At 52.5% G+C, this 18,004-nt stretch overlaps 1 protein-coding gene across 3 annotated transcripts in view; it reads left to right on the forward strand.

Annotated features, from left to right (window-relative positions):
• Positions 1–9,076: 9,076 nt before the first annotated feature.
• vac14 (vac14 homolog (S. cerevisiae)) overlaps positions 9,077–18,004 on the forward strand; it is a 444,921-nt gene continuing 435,993 nt past the window's right edge. For 2 of the 3 annotated variants that reach the window (XM_068049760.1, XM_068049758.1), the window contains exons 1-2: positions 9,120–9,211; positions 14,998–15,147. In XM_068049760.1, the coding sequence (XP_067905861.1) occupies positions 15,044–15,147 (104 nt within the window). In that variant the 5' untranslated portion in view covers positions 9,120–9,211; positions 14,998–15,043. Of the gene's footprint in view, positions 9,212–14,995; positions 15,148–18,004 lie in introns of all 3 variants that reach the window. The other variant, XM_068049759.1, reaches the window with a different exon arrangement.

Genomic DNA, 18,004 nt, shown 5'->3' on the forward strand with positions numbered 1-18,004 from the left:
ATCAATTGTCTCATTTGCTTCTTGCTTGGTTCATCGTAAAGTACTTGTTTCTTATTTTGCAATCTTCTTGGGTGTGAAATAAGTTGATAGTGCATTTTTTGCTGAGTTGTAGTTGTATTGCACAGGCATAAGTGTCTCAAAAATATTTTCCAATTACTCACCTCCATAGTGAAGAAGCAAGGTCTTTTTTCTTTTATCAATGATGAATCCAAAGCCCAACATTGCACCTTCGAATCGTCGAAGCCACTTCTGCCAATGAGGGAACACAGATGAGGGCTCGGAGTGCACGTCAAAATGTGACAGGCTGGGCATAGCCTTTGCCATCTTGATCGTCAGTGCAGTGATAGTGTGTGACCAAGGATCCAGGATAGCATCCCGCAGGGACAATCACTCAGACATCATCAAAAGTAATAATGACAGGTGGAAGAAGTGGGGGGCTCCAATCCTGCAATAAATTATTCTATAAGGTTTAAGCAGACCAAACTACCCTTGCATTGGTGTATGAGACAAAATGGCTGTCTTGCATTATCTACACAAAGATACAAGATCTGGTGCACAAACCCCAACACTGTCCCAAACTGACAATCTGCATTACCTGGAGTTTACGACTAAAAGCACAGTGAATTATACCTGACTATAAAGTAAAAGCACATCCCGTCCTCATAGTCATAGTCAGGTCTCACTGTGTAGATCTGCTATTGTAAATCTCTGGAAGAAACACACAGCACTACCTTCTGGATTGCTGCTGTAAACTGAAACTTTATCAACTCCCTCTCGTGGCACACTGTACATGTTACCAAGCATGTACAGTGGCATCAAATGAACAATAAACTACATTGGGGAAGAGCTGGGCAATATGCTAACATCGCACTGCCCTCAGGACAGTGGATCTAGTGGTCAGGTCCGGGCTGGGAATTGGTCGGGCCAGGGACCAGGGTCTGGGGGTCAGGTTTGGGATCAGGGCAAGGGGTCAGGTTCAGATGTTGGGGAGGGTCTGGGGGTCAGGCCAGAGATTGGAGGCCCAGGTATTATGGGGACCAATTGGGAAGGATTGGCTTAGGGATCAGCATATGCAAAAGGATAATGCTTGCTGCAGTGTGCTAACCAGTATTTACACCTCAACTATTAACTGAATATTTATCATATTGCTGTCTGTAGAGATTTGCTGTGTGCATATTGAACACAGTGTTTTCTACATTACAGGTGATGACACTTGAAAAGTAGTTGATCGGCTGTGAAGTGCTTTGACATGTCCGGAGGATACGAAAGGCGCTATATAAATGCAAGTCTTTCTTCCTTTGTAGAAACTGGTGAATAGAAAGTACAGCAACCCCAAAACCTTGGAGGTAAAATGACATATGTTAACAACCAGCCCATTCCTGGTACTATTTACCATCATTGCTTTGCTCGGAGAGGGGACTCTGTACTGTGTTCGAGTACTTCCTGATCTGGCAGTCTGCTCCTTGAGCAAAACTGGAGCGTGCCCTAGGGCCAAACGGCACAAAGAACATGAAGCAGTCGCTCTACGGTCATCTTCTACCCTGAGCTGCGAATCAACTGTTACAGCACAAGCCTGTGCCATCCAAAGGGATAAATAAAGACATATTTGTTTCTCTTGGGGATATCCGGATCCTCCCCCTCTCCCCCCGGCAGGAGATGATCAAGGTTGAGAAGTGTAGATGAGATAAATCAGGAAGAAGTGATTAGATGACACCATCTAGCTTTGTTGTAAATGCCTGAGCACTGGAGGTGGAAGGAAAGATAAGGTGGGGAGGTGGGGGGTGGAATTGTGACTTTGGGTAACAGTGCAAGACTGTTGATGGCAATTCAGCTGCCTGTCATACATCTTTCCAGATCCTCAGTTCTACTCACACCAATGGCAGGTGAATCAATATCATCTGAAGTGAAAACTACCCGCAGGAATTCCAGTTTTGAGGAAATGTTAAGAGTTTTAATTTCAACACTATCATGCAGAGAGGAGAGGAGTGTGTATATGAGCAAGAGGCATTGGGAGGAACAAGAGAGTGAATGTCATCCTACCATAGCCATGTAAGCATCGACAAATTCATGAAGGATCAGCACCCAAAACACAAACCTGCCTGTTTTACAGAAGTAGCGTCGGCGACAAGGAGAGGAAGGGAACAAAATAGTGGTGGGAAGCAAGGGAAGTAGATGGGACAGAAAAAGAGATGAGTGAAATGTTGTGCTCTTTTATACAAGTGGAATGGAAGGCCCAATTTGAACCTAACCTGCCAGCAGGAATGGGACTGGTTTGGTCAAAAGCCAGTTTTACACCCTGACCCATTTCACTCTGCATTGACTCCAACTTGTCACATTCTTTGGTTTTAGATCAGATTTCCAGCTTTCAGAGTTTAAATCCCTGAGCTGATAAGCATTGACTCTGCCCTGATTGGTAAGTAAAAATTCTAGGCTGAACAAATACGTCACCAGAGCTCACTCAGGACTGTTGGGGGATTTATTAGGTTGTCATGACTCCCTCCCACACAGTTACTGTGACAACCCAGCATGGTCTTCATTGCCCGTGGCCATCTCTAGGGCAACAGCTGCACCATGTTCCCTTTCTGAGATCGGGATTGGAGGAAACACCTGGCGAGTGGGTTACAAGTTGACAGTGGGTGTTGAGACTACATCTGATCACCACATTACAGGAAAGATGTGATTACACTGGAGAGGGTGAAGAGCAGAATTACGAGAATGTTGCCAGGACTGGAAAATTTTAGCTATGAGGAAAGAATGGAGAGGCTGGGGTTGTTTTCCTTGGAACACAGGAGGCTGAGGGGTGACTTAATTGAGGTGTACAAAATTATGAGGGGCCTAGATAGAGTAAATAGGAACAACCTATTTGCCTTAGCAGAGGGATCAAAAAGCAGAAGGCATAGATTTAAAGTAACTGGAAGGAGGATTAGAGGGGAAATGAGGAAACATTTTTTTCATCCAGAGGGTGGTAGGAGCCTGGAACTCACTGCCTGAAAGGGTGGTAGAAGCAGAAACCCTCACCACCTTTAAAAAGTGTTAGGATGTCTACTTGAAGAGCTGTGACCTGCAGGACTACAGACCGAGTGCAGGAAGGCGGGATTAGGATGGGTAGCTCTTTGTCGACTGGCACAGACACGATGGGTCAAATGGCCTCCTTCTGCATTGTACATTTTCTGATTTCTATGAAAAGTTATATGAGATGTAGGTGATTAGATCTTAATGTTCCTTAATTGGGACAGAGCATTTTACCAAGGTGCACATATACTATAAAACGCATCCCCCAACGCCCCCCCAACACACCTCTGCTTGCTGGAGTGTTGTTTTCATTGTGCTAGCTTTGTGTCACCCCTTCTCACCCTCCCAGAGTTTGGCCACATTTCCTCAACAATCAGAAACAACCTGCCGGAAAGGCTGGTGGAAGCAGAATCAAAAAAAATTAATAAATACCTTAAGGGGAACTATTTGCAAGGCTATGGGGTAAGAGGAGGGAAGCTGGATTAATTGAATAACTCTTTCAAAGATACAGCACAGGCATGAAAGGCTGATTTGCCTCTTCTGTGCTGTATGATTCTATGATACTATGAACCTACTGCAAAATCCCACCGAAGGAACATATCATATTGCCCAGCACCTGGAGTGAACCAATCTCCTGCAACTTAGGCTGTGCTTTTTAGCTCTTTATCTTGAATTGGAACTGGACACAGGTGACCTTCATCAGGTCTATAAACTCCCACTCATTTGTTGAGACTCACTTTAGTTCAGATTTAATCTCTTTAGATGAATTCACTCTTAAGAATAAGCCTTGTTCATTTACATGCATGCTGCCAATCAGTGTGTCAGTGTTTCAATGCCAGGCCCCCTTGGACCATGGTCTTTCTTCGTCCGGCAACTTCTACCTTCCTATGCCTCTTCTCCACTACTGCCCAAGACCAATTTTGATCCCAGAGCATCGTGCAGTAGGTGTAGGGGGCAGTGAGCCACACACAATTCTTGTTCATTTGATGCTTACCTCCTTTTACATAATAATCAGCAATAACCTGCTCAGTGATACTCAGTTTGGGTTCTGCCAGGGCCACTCAGCTCCTGACCTCCCTACAGCCTTGGTCCAAACATGGACAAAAGAGCTGAACTCAAGAGGTGAGGTGAAAGTGACTGCCCTTGACATCAAGGCAGCATTTGACCGAGTATGGCATCAAGGAGCCCTAGCAAAACTGGAGTCAAAGGGAATCGGGGAAAACTCTCTGCTGGTTGGAGTCATCCCTAGCACAAAGGAAGATGGTTGTGGTTGTTGGAGGTCAATCATCTGAACCCTAGGTCATCACTGTAGGAGTTCCTCAGGATAGTGTCCTAGGCCCAATCATCTTCAGCTGCTACATCAATGACCTTCCCTCCATCATAAGGTCAGAAGTGGGCATGTTCGCTGATGATTGCACAATGTTCAGCACCATTCGTGACTCCTCAGATACTGAAGCAGTCCATGTCCATATGCAGCAAGACCTGGACAATATCCAGGCTTGGGCTGATAAGTGGCAAGTAACATTCGTGCCACACAAGTGACAGGCAATGACCATCTCAAACAAGAGAGAATCCAACCATCTCTCCTTGACATTCAATGGCATGACCATTGTTGAATCTCCCACTAGCAACATCTTGGGGGTTACCATTGACCAGAAACTTAACTGGACCAGCCACTTAAATGCTTTGGCTACAAGAGCAGGTCAGAGGCTAGAAATTCGGTGGTGAGCGAGTTGCCTGTCTCCCCAAAGCCTGTCCATCATCTGCAAGGCAACAGTCAGAAGTGTGATGTAATACTCTCCACTTGCCTGGATGGGTGCAGCTCCAACAACACTCAGGAAGCTTGATACCATCCAGGACAAAGCAGCCTGTTTGATTGGCACCTCATCCGCCACCTTAAACATTCACTCCCTCCACCACCGATGCACAGTGGCAACAGTGTGTACCATCTACAAGATGCACTGCAGCAACTCACCAAGGCTCCTTTGACAGCAGCTTCCAAACGCACGACCTCTATCACCTAGGACAAGGGCAGCAGATGCATGAGAACACCACCACCTGCAAGTTCCCCTCCAAGCCACACACCATCCTGACTTGGAACCATTCCTTCACTGTCGCTGGGTCAAAATCCTGGAACTCACTTCCTATCAGCACTGTGGGTGTACATACACAACATGGACGGCAGCAGTACAAGAAGGCAGCTCACCACCACCTTTTCAAGGGAAACTAGGGATGGGCAATAAATGCTGGCCTAGCCAGCGATGCCCACATCCCACAAATGAATGAAAAAATGCTTCATAATCTTAAAGACCTCTAACAGGTGACCCCTCAGTATTCTCTTTTTTAGACAAAGAGCCACAGCCAGTTCAATCTTTCCAGATAGTTATAACCAATTAGTCCAGTGCTACAAATACCCCTGTGTGAAGTCCATGTTAAACCAACCTTAACACCCAGTGATTCAATGTGAATATTACCGACATCCCCAAAAGAACAAACTATTCTTGCCTTAGAAATTAGATGCAAAATTATCAGATATAAAAAGTCACATCTTCACTGTCGAGTAGATAATTTTATGTTGTAAACCCTTTTAGGAATCATCCCTTTGCAACCTATAAACCTCTGACAAGTAATTTGTGCAATGCTGATTGACATCTTCTGTAATCCAGGGCACATTAATTGTATCATTTACGGAACAAAGCACAAATTGAACATGCTTTGCAATGCTTAGTCTCCTTCAAACAGAAGGAATAGTAATTTACAGTTCAGTGAGGATCAGCTTATTACTGGAGATGTTATTTTGTGCCAAGTCTAAAATCAGACAACAAAGCTGGGATTGAGGTGGAGCTTAGTTTGGTTTGTTGTTCATGAAAAACTGAATGACTGAGTGCTTCCACATCACAAGACACAGAGCAGTGCACAAAAAAATGGACTTCTATTCCCAGTGCTTTGGTGTGTTTTCTGGGTTCAAGGCAACAACAACAATAACTTGCATTTATACAGCGTCTTGAACAGCAACAACTTGCATTTATATAGCCCTTTTAACATAGCAAAACATCCCAAGGCGCTTCACAGGAGTGTTATCAAACAAAATTTGACACCAAGCCACAAGAAGATATTACAACAGGCAACCAAAAAGCTTGGTCAAAGAGGTAAGTTTTAAGAAGCATCTTAACGGAGGAGAGTTAGAGATGTGGAGAGGTTTAGGGAGGGAATTCCAGAGCTTGGTGTCAGGCAAGCCCCCCACCTGCCAAGAATGAGGAAAATTAATTTTGTCACATGAATATTGATTTTAAACTATTGATGGTGAAGAAAGAACTTGCTTTAAAAAATAATTGGAGACTTTGGCTGGAGAGAGACATTAGCATATCAACAGACAAGTACTTCAAAGGACAAAGAAGCTATTGCCTGCTCCAATTTAATCCACAATGGACTTTTGATTACCAGACGTTGAAGCATTCCAGGTTAACTACTAAGATAGCTGAATACACAAACAGACGTAGTTGGGCCAGTTTGGTCACATGACAGTTGGCGTTTTTTTTGAGTTTGAACTTCCAACAGGAATTTTGAACTCAGAAAACACTTTTCTCCTGGACGGAGAAGACGTCTCTCCTGTCTGCTCTCATCTCGCTCTCACCAGCTTCGGAAACTATTGAAGGCTTATGAACCCCAATAGAGAAAAATCTCCTACAGTGAACAAGGTTTAAGAAGAATACTGGGCCCCAACAAAAAATGTAAGAGCTGTCTACAATCATGGACTCTATGGCGAGCAAGAAAGAAAGCAACAGTAATAAGAAACCCCATTTTAGAGACTGCCTCTAACCTCTCCATTTTATTTTTCTTCTGCTCTTTTCTGTCCCTATTTGCACGTGTGTATTGCGTGTGCATGCAAGTGTGGGCGCGTCGTATATCCGTAGGCGTTAACCGGATTAGAGTTAATTAATTAATAAATTTCACTTTTCTTCTTTAAACCTAAAGAAAACCTGGGTGCTCATTTCTTTGCCTTATAATTTGAAAGCTGTGAACAAGGATTCACAAAGGGGGAGCTCAAAACACTGTGTGTTTAAAATTAAACCCTGTTACAATAAGACCAGGTGAAGACAGTAAAAAGACCCCTAGACACCTTTCTCACCTGGTCGTAACATTGGGGACTAGACAGCTGAAGGCGCGGCCGCCAACGGTAGAGTGTAGGAAGGGGAGAGAGGGGAATGTGGTGGATCAACAAGAGGCCAGAATTGGAGGAATGCAGAGTTCTCAGAGGGTGATCGTGTTGGAGGATGTGAGATTTAGGGAGGGGCAAGGCCATGGAGGGATTTGAACATGAGCATGAAAATGCACAATAAACCCTTATATTGTTGGCTGCATCCATTTGAAATAGTACGGCCTGCTCTGTATTCTGCAGATTTCTCAGACAGACTGAAAAGAATCGTGCTGACAGACCACATAGGCAGGTTAAAATACAAACATTACTGATGGAGAAAAGTTTATACAGAAGCAAAATTAGGTACCTAATTCAAGCATCTCTCATTTATAACAAAGGGAAACTGCTTTGCCATCTTCCCCCCTTTAAAGGTATTCATAGAAGGGAGAAGGTGACTCTGTCATGCAAACACAAAATTTTAATTGAGAATGGATGAACCAAACTTCAATCTTTCGAATGCGTTAAATGCAACTTACGCGCGAGCAGGTTATTTAACAGTACTTGGGACACGATTAGTACCTGGTCGTGTAAGGAATTGAAGATTATTGAGTGGGGGATAGAGATAGATGCTTAAATATTCCCCAGATGATAACCAAGGTACAGAGCCACATAAGGCAGGAATGTCCATGGTTCTATCCCAGCATAAGCTTATTGCTGGCATTGCCCAGGTGTTGTTGAGGGGACGACAGTTTGTTTCAGTTTCCCGAAGGTTGAGTGGCCCCTGTTGCAGTTATTATGAATGGAGAGGTCCAGTGAGGACAGAATGGAGTTTGATTTATACACAGTCTCCCCCTCTTGCTGCCCTGTCCCACCATATCCCCCTCTATTCCTCCTTCCATTCTCCCTACCCATTCCTCCCTCCCCATTGCCCCTTTCTACTCCTCCCATTCCATCTCTCTTTTGCTCCTTCCTTTTCCCTTTCTTAGTTCCCCTACAATTGCCCCCTCCCATTCCCCCACTCCCCCACTCTTGCGCCCCACATCCTCATCTCTTCGCCCAGCCACTGCAATCCCTCCTACTCCCTCTCTCAACCCCCCCCCCACTCCCCTCTCTCTAATCAATTCCATGCCTCCTCTCAAAGCCCTTCCACTCCCCCTTTAAATCCCTCCCATTCCCTCTCAAACCCCACCTACCCCCTCACCAACCCATCCCACTGCCCCCTCTAACTCCTCCCACAAACTCTCTCTAATCCCTCCCACTCCTCTCTATCTCGTTGCACTGCTCCCTCTAACTCCTGCCACAAATGCTTCTTCAAACACCCCCCCTCCCCCCTCTCTCTTATCCCTCTCAGGCCCCCTCTCAAACCACTCACACTTCCCTCCCCTTCCCAAACCCCTCCCACTCGCCCTCTCAAACTGCTCCCACCCCCCAACCCCCTGCTCCTCTACACTGACCCCTACCCACTGTCCCTAACTCCTCCCACAAACCCTCTCAGACCTCTCCCACCCCTCTCATCTCTCCCACTTTCCCTCTCTAACCCCTCACTTCCCCACTCTAACACCTCCCACTCCCCCGCACACCCTCTCTAACCCCCATTCACCTCTAACTCCTCCCACACACTCTCAATAACCGCCTCCCCACCTCTCCTTCTAAGACCTACCAGAACCCTCATGCTACCCTCTGTAAATTCTCCCACTGCATCTCTTGCCCTTTCTACTCCGCCTCCCTAACTCTTCCACTATCCCTCTCCTTGGTCCCTCCCATTCTCGGCTCTCTAACCTTCCCCATTTCCCCCAGCCCCCACCAACCATACCCTCTCTCCCACTCCTCGCATCTGACCCCTCCCATTTCATCACTCTCTTTCTGGTCTCTCCCACTCTGGTCTCCTGTCTAGCGGCGCTCGATTGCTCTCCTCTCACAGTTCGATGTCTTCCGGGTAAGTTGCTCAGGCCTGTCGGAGTCATGTGATCAACTCACGATGGTGGTTCAACAGACGCGGCAGAGCTCAAGGGTGAGAGCGGGATAAAGCGGAGAGGGAAGGGAGTGACAGACAGACAGGGGGTAAGATAGATGACGTTTGCATCCGGGTCCCCGCTCTCGGGTCGGGCAATAAAACCTTTTCAGTCTGAAAGCGGCGGAGACCCGTGTTTCCAAACCGGCGTCTTCACCCCCCCCCCTCCCATCTCTTCCCCCCCCCCTCCCATCTCTTCCCCCCCTCCTCTCTCCCCCCCTCCCATTCTGCCCCCCCCTCCCATCTCTTCCCCCCCCCTCCCATCTCTTCCCCCCCCCTCCCATCTCTTCCCCCCCCCCTCCCATCTCTTCCCCCCCCCTCCCATCTCTTTCCCCCCCCCCCTCCCATCTCTTCCCCCCCCCCCTCCCATCTCTTCCCCCCCCTCCCATCTCTTCCCCCCCCCTCCCATCTCTTCCCCCCCCCCTCCCATCTCTTCCCCCCCCCTCCCATCTCTTCCCCCCCCCCATCTCTTCCCCCCCCTCCTCCCCCCCAATCTCTTCCCCCCCCCTCCCATCTCTTCCCCCCCCCTCCCATCTCTTCCCCCCCCCCTCCCATCTCTTCCCCCCCCCCCAGCCCCCATCTCTTCCGCCCCCCCCCTCTCCATCTCTTCCCCCCCCCCTCCCATCTCTTCCCCCCCCCTCCTCTCTTCCCCCCCCTCCCAGCTCTCCCCCCCCTCCCATCTCTTCCCCCCCTCCATCTCTTCCCCCCCCCCTCCCATCTCTTCCCCCCCCCCTCCCATCTCTTCCCCCCCCCCTCCCATCTCTTCCCCCCCCCCTCCCATCTCTTCCCCCCCCCCTCCCATCTCTTCCCCCCCCCCTCCCATCTCTTCCCCCCCCCCTCCCATCTCTTCCCCCCCCTCCAGCCTCCCCCCCCATCTCTTCCCCCCCCCTCCCATCTCTTCCCCCCCCCTCCCATCTCTTCCCCCCCCCCTCCTCTCTTCCCCCCCCCTCCCATCTCTCTTCCCCCCCCCCTCCCATCTCTTCCCCCCCCACCCCTCCCCCCTCCCATCTCTTCCCCCCCCCTCCCATCTCTTCCCCCCCCCCTCCCATCTCTTCCCCCCCCCCTCCCATCTCTTCCCCCCCGCCAACCCCCCAACCTCATCTCCCCCCCCCCATCTCTTCCCCCCCCCCTCCCATCGCTTCCCCCCCCCTCCCATCTCTTCCCCCCCCCTCCACTCTTCCCCCCCCTCCCATCTCTTCCCCCCCCTCCACTCTTCCCCCCCCCTCCCATCTCTTCCCCCCCCCTCCCACTCCATCTCGGCCCCCCCCCCTCCCATCTCTTCCCCCCCCCTCCATCTCTTCCCCCCATCTCTTCCCCCCCTCCCATCTCTGCCCCCCCCTCCATCTCTCCCCCCCCACTCTTCCCCCCCCTCCCATCTCTTCCCCCCCCCTCCCATCTCTTCCCCCCCCCTCCCATCTCTTCCCCCCCCCTCCATCCATCTTCCCCCCCCCTCCCATCTCTCTCTTCCCCCCCCCTCCCATCTCTTCCCCCCCCTCCCATCTCTTCCCCCCCCATCTCTTCTCCCCCCCCCTCCCATCTCTTCCCCCCCCCTCCGCCAATCCGCCCCCCCCCTCCCATCGCATCCCCCCCCTCCCATCTCTTCCCCCCCCATCCCATCTCTTCCCCCCCCCTCCCATCTCTCTCTCCCCCCCCTCCCATCTCTTCCCCCCCCCCTCCCATCTCTTCCCCCCCCCTCCCATCTCTTCCCCCCCCCTCCCATCTCTCTCCCCCCCCATCCCATCCCACTCTCCCCCCCTCCCATCTCTTCCCCCCACCCCCCCCATCTCTTCCCTCCCCCCCTCCCATCTCTTCCCACACCCCTCCCATCTCTTCCCACCCCCCCCATCCTCACCCCCCCATCTCTTCCCACCCCCCCCATCTCATCTCTTCCCCCCCCCCCATCTCTTCCCTCACCCCCCCCATCTCTTCCCTCACCCCCCCATCCTCCCTCCCCCCCCCATCTCTTCCCTCACCCCCCCCATCTCTTCCCCCCCCCATCTCTTCCCTCACCCCCCCCATCTCTTCCCTCACCCCCCCCATCTCTTCCCTCACCCCCCCATCTCTTCCCCAACCATCCCCACCCCCCCCATCTCTTCCCCCCACCCCCCCCCATCTCTTCCCTCACCCCCCCCATCTCTTCCCTCTCCCCCCCCCATCTCTTCCCTCACCCCCCCCATCTCCCTCACCCCCCCCATCTCTTCCCACCCCCCCCCCCATCTCTCCCTCACCCCCCCATCTCTTCCCTCACCCCCCCATCTCTTCCTCACCCCCCCATCTCTTCCTCACCCCCCCCATCTCTTCCCTCACCCCCCCCCATCTCTTCCCTCACCCCCCCCATCTCTTCCCTCACCCCCCCCATCTCTTCCCTCACCCCCCCCATCTCTTCCCTCACCCCCCCCATCTCTTCCTCACCCCCCCCATCTCTTCCCTCACCCCCCCCATCTCTTCCCTCACCCCCCCCCATCTCTTCCCTCACCCCCCCCATCTCTTCCCTCACCCCCCCCATCTCTTCCCTCACCCCCCCCATCTCTTCCCTCACCCCCCCCATCTCTTCCCTCACCCCCCCCATCTCTTCCCTCACCCCCCCCATCTCTTCCCTCACCCCCCCCATCTCTTCCCTCACCCCCCCCATCTCTTCCCTCACCCCCCCCATCTCTTCCCTCACCCCCCCCATCTCTTCCCTCACCCCCCCATCTCTTCCCTCACCCCCCCCATCTCTTCCCTCACCCCCCCCATCTCTTCCCTCACCCCCCCCATCTCTTCCCTCACCCCCCCCATCTCTTCCCTCACCCCCCCCATCTCTTCCCTCACCCCCCCCCATCTCTTCCCTCACCCCCCCCATCTCTTCCCTCACCCCCCCCCATCTCTTCCCTCACCCCCCCCATCTCTTCCCTCACCCCCCCCATCTCTTCCCTCACCCCCCCCCATCTCTTCCCTCACCCCCCCCATCTCTTCCCTCACCCCCCCCATCTCTTCCCTCACCCCCCCCATCTCTTCCCTCACCCCCCCATCTCTTCCCTCACCCCCCCCATCTCTTCCCTCACCCCCCCCATCTCTTCCCTCACCCCCCCCATCTCTTCCCTCACCCCCCCCATCTCTTCCCTCACCCCCCCCATCTCTTCCCTCACCCCCCCCATCTCTTCCCTCACCCCCCCCATCTCTTCCCTCACCCCCCCCATCTCTTCCCTCACCCCCCCCATCTCTTCCCTCACCCCCCCCATCTCTTCCCTCACCCCCCCCATCTCTTCCCTCACCCCCCCCATCTCTTCCCTCACCCCCCCCATCTCTTCCCTCACCCCCCCCATCTCTTCCCTCACCCCCCCCATCTCTTCCCTCACCCCCCCCATCTCTTCCCTCACCCCCCCATCTCTTCCCTCACCCCCCCCATCTCTTCCCTCACCCCCCCCATCTCTTCCCTCACCCCCCCCATCTCTTCCCTCACCCCCCCCATCTCTTCCCTCACCCCCCCCATCTCTTCCCTCACCCCCCCCATCTCTTCCCTCACCCCCCCCATCTCTTCCCTCACCCCCCCCATCTCTTCCCTCACCCCCCCCATCTCTTCCCTCACCCCCCCCATCTCTTCCCTCACCCCCCCCCATCTCTTCCCTCACCCCCCCCATCTCTTCCCTCACCCCCCCCATCTCTTCCCTCACCCCCCCCATCTCTTCCCTCACCCCCCCCATCTCTTCCCTCACCCCCCCCATCTCTTCCCTCACCCCCCCCATCTCTTCCCTCACCCCCCCCATCTCTTCCCTCACCCCCCCCATCTCTTCCCTCACCCCCCCCATCTCTTCCCTCACCCCCCCCATCTCTTCCCTCACCCCCCCCATCTCTTCCCTCACCCCCCCCATCTCTTCCCTCACCCCCCCCATCTCTTCCCTCACCCCCCCCATCTCTTCCCTCACCCCCCCCATCTCTTCCCTCACCCCCCCCATCTCTTCCCTCACCCCCCCCATCTCTTCCCTCACCCCCCCCATCTCTTCCCTCACCCCCCCCATCTCTTCCCTCACCCCCCCCATCTCTTCCCTCACCCCCCCCATCTCTTCCCTCACCCCCCCCATCTCTTCCCTCACCCCCCCCATCTCTTCCCTCACCCCCCCCATCTCTTCCCTCACCCCCCCCATCTCTTCCCTCACCCCCCCCATCTCTTCCCTCACCCCCCCCATCTCTTCCCTCACCCCCCCCATCTCTTCCCTCACCCCCCCCATCTCTTCCCTCACCCCCCCCATCTCTTCCCTCACCCCCCCCATCTCTTCCCTCACCCCCCCCATCTCTTCCCTCACCCCCCCCATCTCTTCCCTCACCCCCCCCATCTCTTCCCTCACCCCCCCCATCTCTTCCCTCACCCCCCCCATCTCTTCCCTCACCCCCCCATCTCTTCCCTCACCCCCCCCATCTCTTCCCTCACCCCCCCCATCTCTTCCCTCACCCCCCCCATCTCTTCCCTCACCCCCCCCATCTCTTCCCTCACCCCCCCCATCTCTTCCCTCACCCCCCCCATCTCTTCCCTCACCCCCCCCATCTCTTCCCTCACCCCCCCCATCTCTTCCCTCACCCCCCCCATCTCTTCCCTCACCCCCCCCATCTCTTCCCTCACCCCCCCCATCTCTTCCCTCACCCCCCCCATCTCTTCCCTCACCCCCCCCATCTCTTCCCTCACCCCCCCCATCTCTTCCCTCACCCCCCCCATCTCTTCCCTCACCCCCCCCATCTCTTCCCTCACCCCCCCCATCTCTTCCCTCACCCCCCCCATCTCTTCCCTCACCCCCCCCATCTCTTCCCTCACCCCCCCCATCTCTTCCCTCACCCCCCCCATCTCTTCCCTCACCCCCCCCATCTCTTCCCTCACCCCCCCCATCTCTTCCCTCACCCCCCCCATCTCTTCCCTCACCCCCCCCATCTCTTCCCTCACCCCCCCCATCTCTTCCCTCACCCCCCCCATCTCTTCCCTCACCCCCCCCATCTCTTCCCTCACCCCCCCCATCTCTTCCCTCACCCCCCCCATCTCTTCCCTCACCCCCCCCATCTCTTCCCTCACCCCCCCCATCTCTTCCCTCACCCCCCCCATCTCTTCCCTCACCCCCCCATCTCTTCCCTCACCCCCCCCATCTCTTCCCTCACCCCCCCCATCTCTTCCCTCACCCCCCCCATCTCTTCCCTCACCCCCCCCATCTCTTCCCTCACCCCCCCCATCTCTTCCCTCACCCCCCCCATCTCTTCCCTCACCCCCCCATCTCTTCCCTCACCCCCCCCATCTCTTCCCTCACCCCCCCATCTCTTCCCTCACCCCCCCCATCTCTTCCCTCACCCCCCCCATCTCTTCCCTCACCCCCCCCATCTCTTCCCTCACCCCCCCCATCTCTTCCCTCACCCCCCCATCTCTTCCCTCACCCCCCCCATCTCTTCCCTCACCCCCCCCATCTCTTCCCTCACCCCCCCCATCTCTTCCCTCACCCCCCCCATCTCTTCCCTCACCCCCCCCATCTCTTCCCTCACCCCCCCCATCTCTTCCCTCACCCCCCCCATCTCTTCCCTCACCCCCCCCATCTCTTCCCTCACCCCCCCCATCTCTTCCCTCACCCCCCCCATCTCTTCCCTCACCCCCCCCATCTCTTCCCTCACCCCCCCCATCTCTTCCCTCACCCCCCCCTCCCATCTCTTCCACCACCGCCCCCCCCCCCCCCACATCTCATCTCTCCCTCATATTTTCCATGTTGTCCCTTCTGTCACTCTTCAAAGCCGTCCCGTTTGTATTATACCTATTGACTTGCCTTCTTCCCCATTTATGTCTGTCCATGTTTCCCTTCTCATTAATTTCTTTCTTTTCTTGTCTCAGCTTGTGAAGAACAAGATCCAGTATTCAGGAATTTTCTAAGAACAGGATGAACGCTGAGAAAGACTTCGCTCCTCTCACCTCCAACATTGTGCGGGCTCTCAATGATAAGCTCTATGAGAAAAGGAAAGTGGCAGCCTTGGAGATTGAGAAGTAAGAGCCAAGCTAACTTCCCTGTTTGGGCTTGGGCATTGAACAGATAGTATTTATGAAAATATGTGTGCTGTTATGTAATTACTGAAGTTAAGTTCACTTGTCTTTTGTGTCTGATCCTGGAAATAAAACTCCCCAAAGTCACTCACTTCTGCTTGTCCAAATTCCCAACTCTAGTCTCTGGCCTTTAGTTCAAGACATCTTGCAACTATTGATTTTCTAAATCACTTCTTCTCTACCACCTTAGTAATGGTTCTAGTAGGGACAAAGACATCAGTTTCCCACCCTAATAGTTGCTACTGGCATACCCCTCATCACCGCTCCCTTAAGTCTAAGGAACACAGTTGAGCATCATGAGTGAGCACTGGGTTTAACCATTCATTGCCAGATCTGGCTAGACCTGCTGTCCATCACTAAAACTGCTCCCTTTTGCAAAGAACATTGCTAAAGGCAAAGATAACACCTAGCCTCCCCCCCGCCCCCCTCCACCTCCGACAATAAGTGTGATGATCCCATGCATTGTTTTATGTTACAAAATAGAGACCATCTGTTCAACTGCTTCCTTCCCTTGCACTAGTTCAGTAGGCCTAACTTCCTCTCAGGTGCCTCTTTGCCCTAACCCTGAACTTGTATCTTTAGTTTCTCTCCCATCTTCCCTCATGCCCTCTCCAAGCTCTTGTGATGAAACCTACTTGTTCTCTGGATCCTATTTCTACTATGTGACTGTGGCAAAGGTAAGCTATCCCTCCTCATCCTTCTCGGCCTGTCTGCAGCTTTGGACACTGTTGATCTCCAAATTCTACTCCAATGCCTCTATGCTGTTGTCCATTTGGTGGGACTGCATTTGCCTGGTTCCATTCTCATCTATTCTGTAGTAGTTAGCAAATCACCAACAACGGCTTCTCTTCTTGCTCCTGCACCGTTACCTCCCCCAAGGATCTATCCTTGCCCCCCCCAATTTTCTCATCTACAAGCTGCCTCTTGGCAATGTCATCTGAAATCATGGTATCAGTTTCTATGTATGTATGCTGATGATACCCAGCTCTACCTCTGCTCCACCTCTCTTGACCCCTCCTTGGTCTCTAAATTGTCCAACTGCTCGTCCAATGTCTAGTAGTGCATGAGCAAAAATTTCCTCCAATTAAATATTATGAAGACTGAAGCCATCGTCTTTGGTCCCCAGCATAAACTCCATTCTGTAGCAACCGACTCCATTTCTCTCCCTGACAACTGTCTGAGGCTGAACCAGACTGTTCGCAACCTTAGTGTCATATTTAAATCTGAGATGAGCTTCCTACCATCCATCCACAGGCACCATTCGTTAAGATCGCCTGACTCTGCCCTGCCTCAGCTCATCTGCTGAAAGCTTCATCCATGCCTTTGTTGTCTCTGGACTTGATTATTCCAATGCACTCCTGACTGGCCTCCTCACATTCTCTGTAAATGTGAGGTAATTCAGAATTCTGCTGCTGCATTCTAACTTGCACTGAGTCCTGTTCACCCATCTTTCCTATGCTCACTGGCTTCCGGTAAAGCAACGTCTTGATTTTTAAAATTCTCATCCTTGTTTACAAATCCCTCCATGACCTCGCCCCTCCTTTATCTCTGTAACCTCCTCCAGCTCTGCAGTTCCCTGCCCCCCCCCCCCCTGCTTTGCTCCCTGCCAGATCTCTGCACTTTGCTAATTCTAACCTCTTGAGCATTCTTGGTTTTAATCACTTATCTGTTGGTGGTTGTGCCTTTACCTGCCAAGGCACTAAGTGCTGGAATTTCCTTCCAAAACTTCCTCTTTTCCTCTCTTTCCTCCTTTATGACACTCCTTAAAACCTGCCTCATTGACCAACCCTTTGTTCATCTGGCCTACTATCACCTTATTTGGCCCAATGTCTCATGTTGTTCCGTAACGCTCCTGTGAAGTGCTGTTGGATTTTTGTTTATGTTAAAGGTGCTGTATGAATGCAAGTTGTTGCTTAGGGGTGACGTTATGAGGATGAAGATCATGTGTGACTCTTCTGCCCAGAGAGAATTGGACTTCTAAAGTGGGCTGAGATAGTTGTCATTCAATGTCTTTTTATTCATTCTCAATGTGGGTGTTGCTGACAGGGCTGGATCCCTGCTTGTCCTTGAGAAGGTGGTGCTGAGTCATCAGCTACAGTCTGTGATGAAGTTACTCCCACGGTGCTGTTCGTAGAGAGCGCCACGATTTTGATGCTGCGATGATGAAGGAATGGTGATATATGTCCTAATGTGATTGGTGTGTGACTTGGAGTGGAACTTGGAGTTGATGGCCCCATCCGCTTGCTCTCCTTGTGCATTCTGTAGATATTACACACTGCACCAGTCCCCAGATGTTAGTGAGGAGGACTTTGCAGAGTCGACAAGATTGGGGGTGCTTGTTTTTAACTTTTGTTGTGGTTTTGAAAAGGAAATACACGTCTTTATTTATGTCATTTGTCTTGGATCTGAACTTTAAAAGGATGAGGCTTTCAAATATGAGGTTAGGAGGGCAGATTGCGAATGAGACTCATATTTGAGTTGATCTTAGAGTCAGGTGGTGGAGTATTTGGGGTGGAGTCAAATCGGTCTGTCTATTTTGTGAGTGTGTCAGTGGTGTTGGGTCAGAAATTAAGCTGGGGCCTTCCATCTTTTGATAATTTCTCGGGTGGGAAATTGCATGTGCTCTGCTCCATCCCTATTTGTTGGGTCTCCTGGCAACTTCAGTACCACTATGCTTCTACAGTGGGTGTATTTCAGAAGGATGCCAATAAAAGGAGTGTGCTCACCAAATTATTTTTTGTGGTGATGCTAGGGATGCCTGTTCATTGCTTGTAACAGACCATTTCCTGTTTTGAATTGA

Source organism: Heterodontus francisci, chromosome 17 (assembly GCF_036365525.1).
Source record: "Heterodontus francisci isolate sHetFra1 chromosome 17, sHetFra1.hap1, whole genome shotgun sequence".
Taxonomy (NCBI): domain Eukaryota; kingdom Metazoa; phylum Chordata; class Chondrichthyes; order Heterodontiformes; family Heterodontidae; genus Heterodontus; species Heterodontus francisci.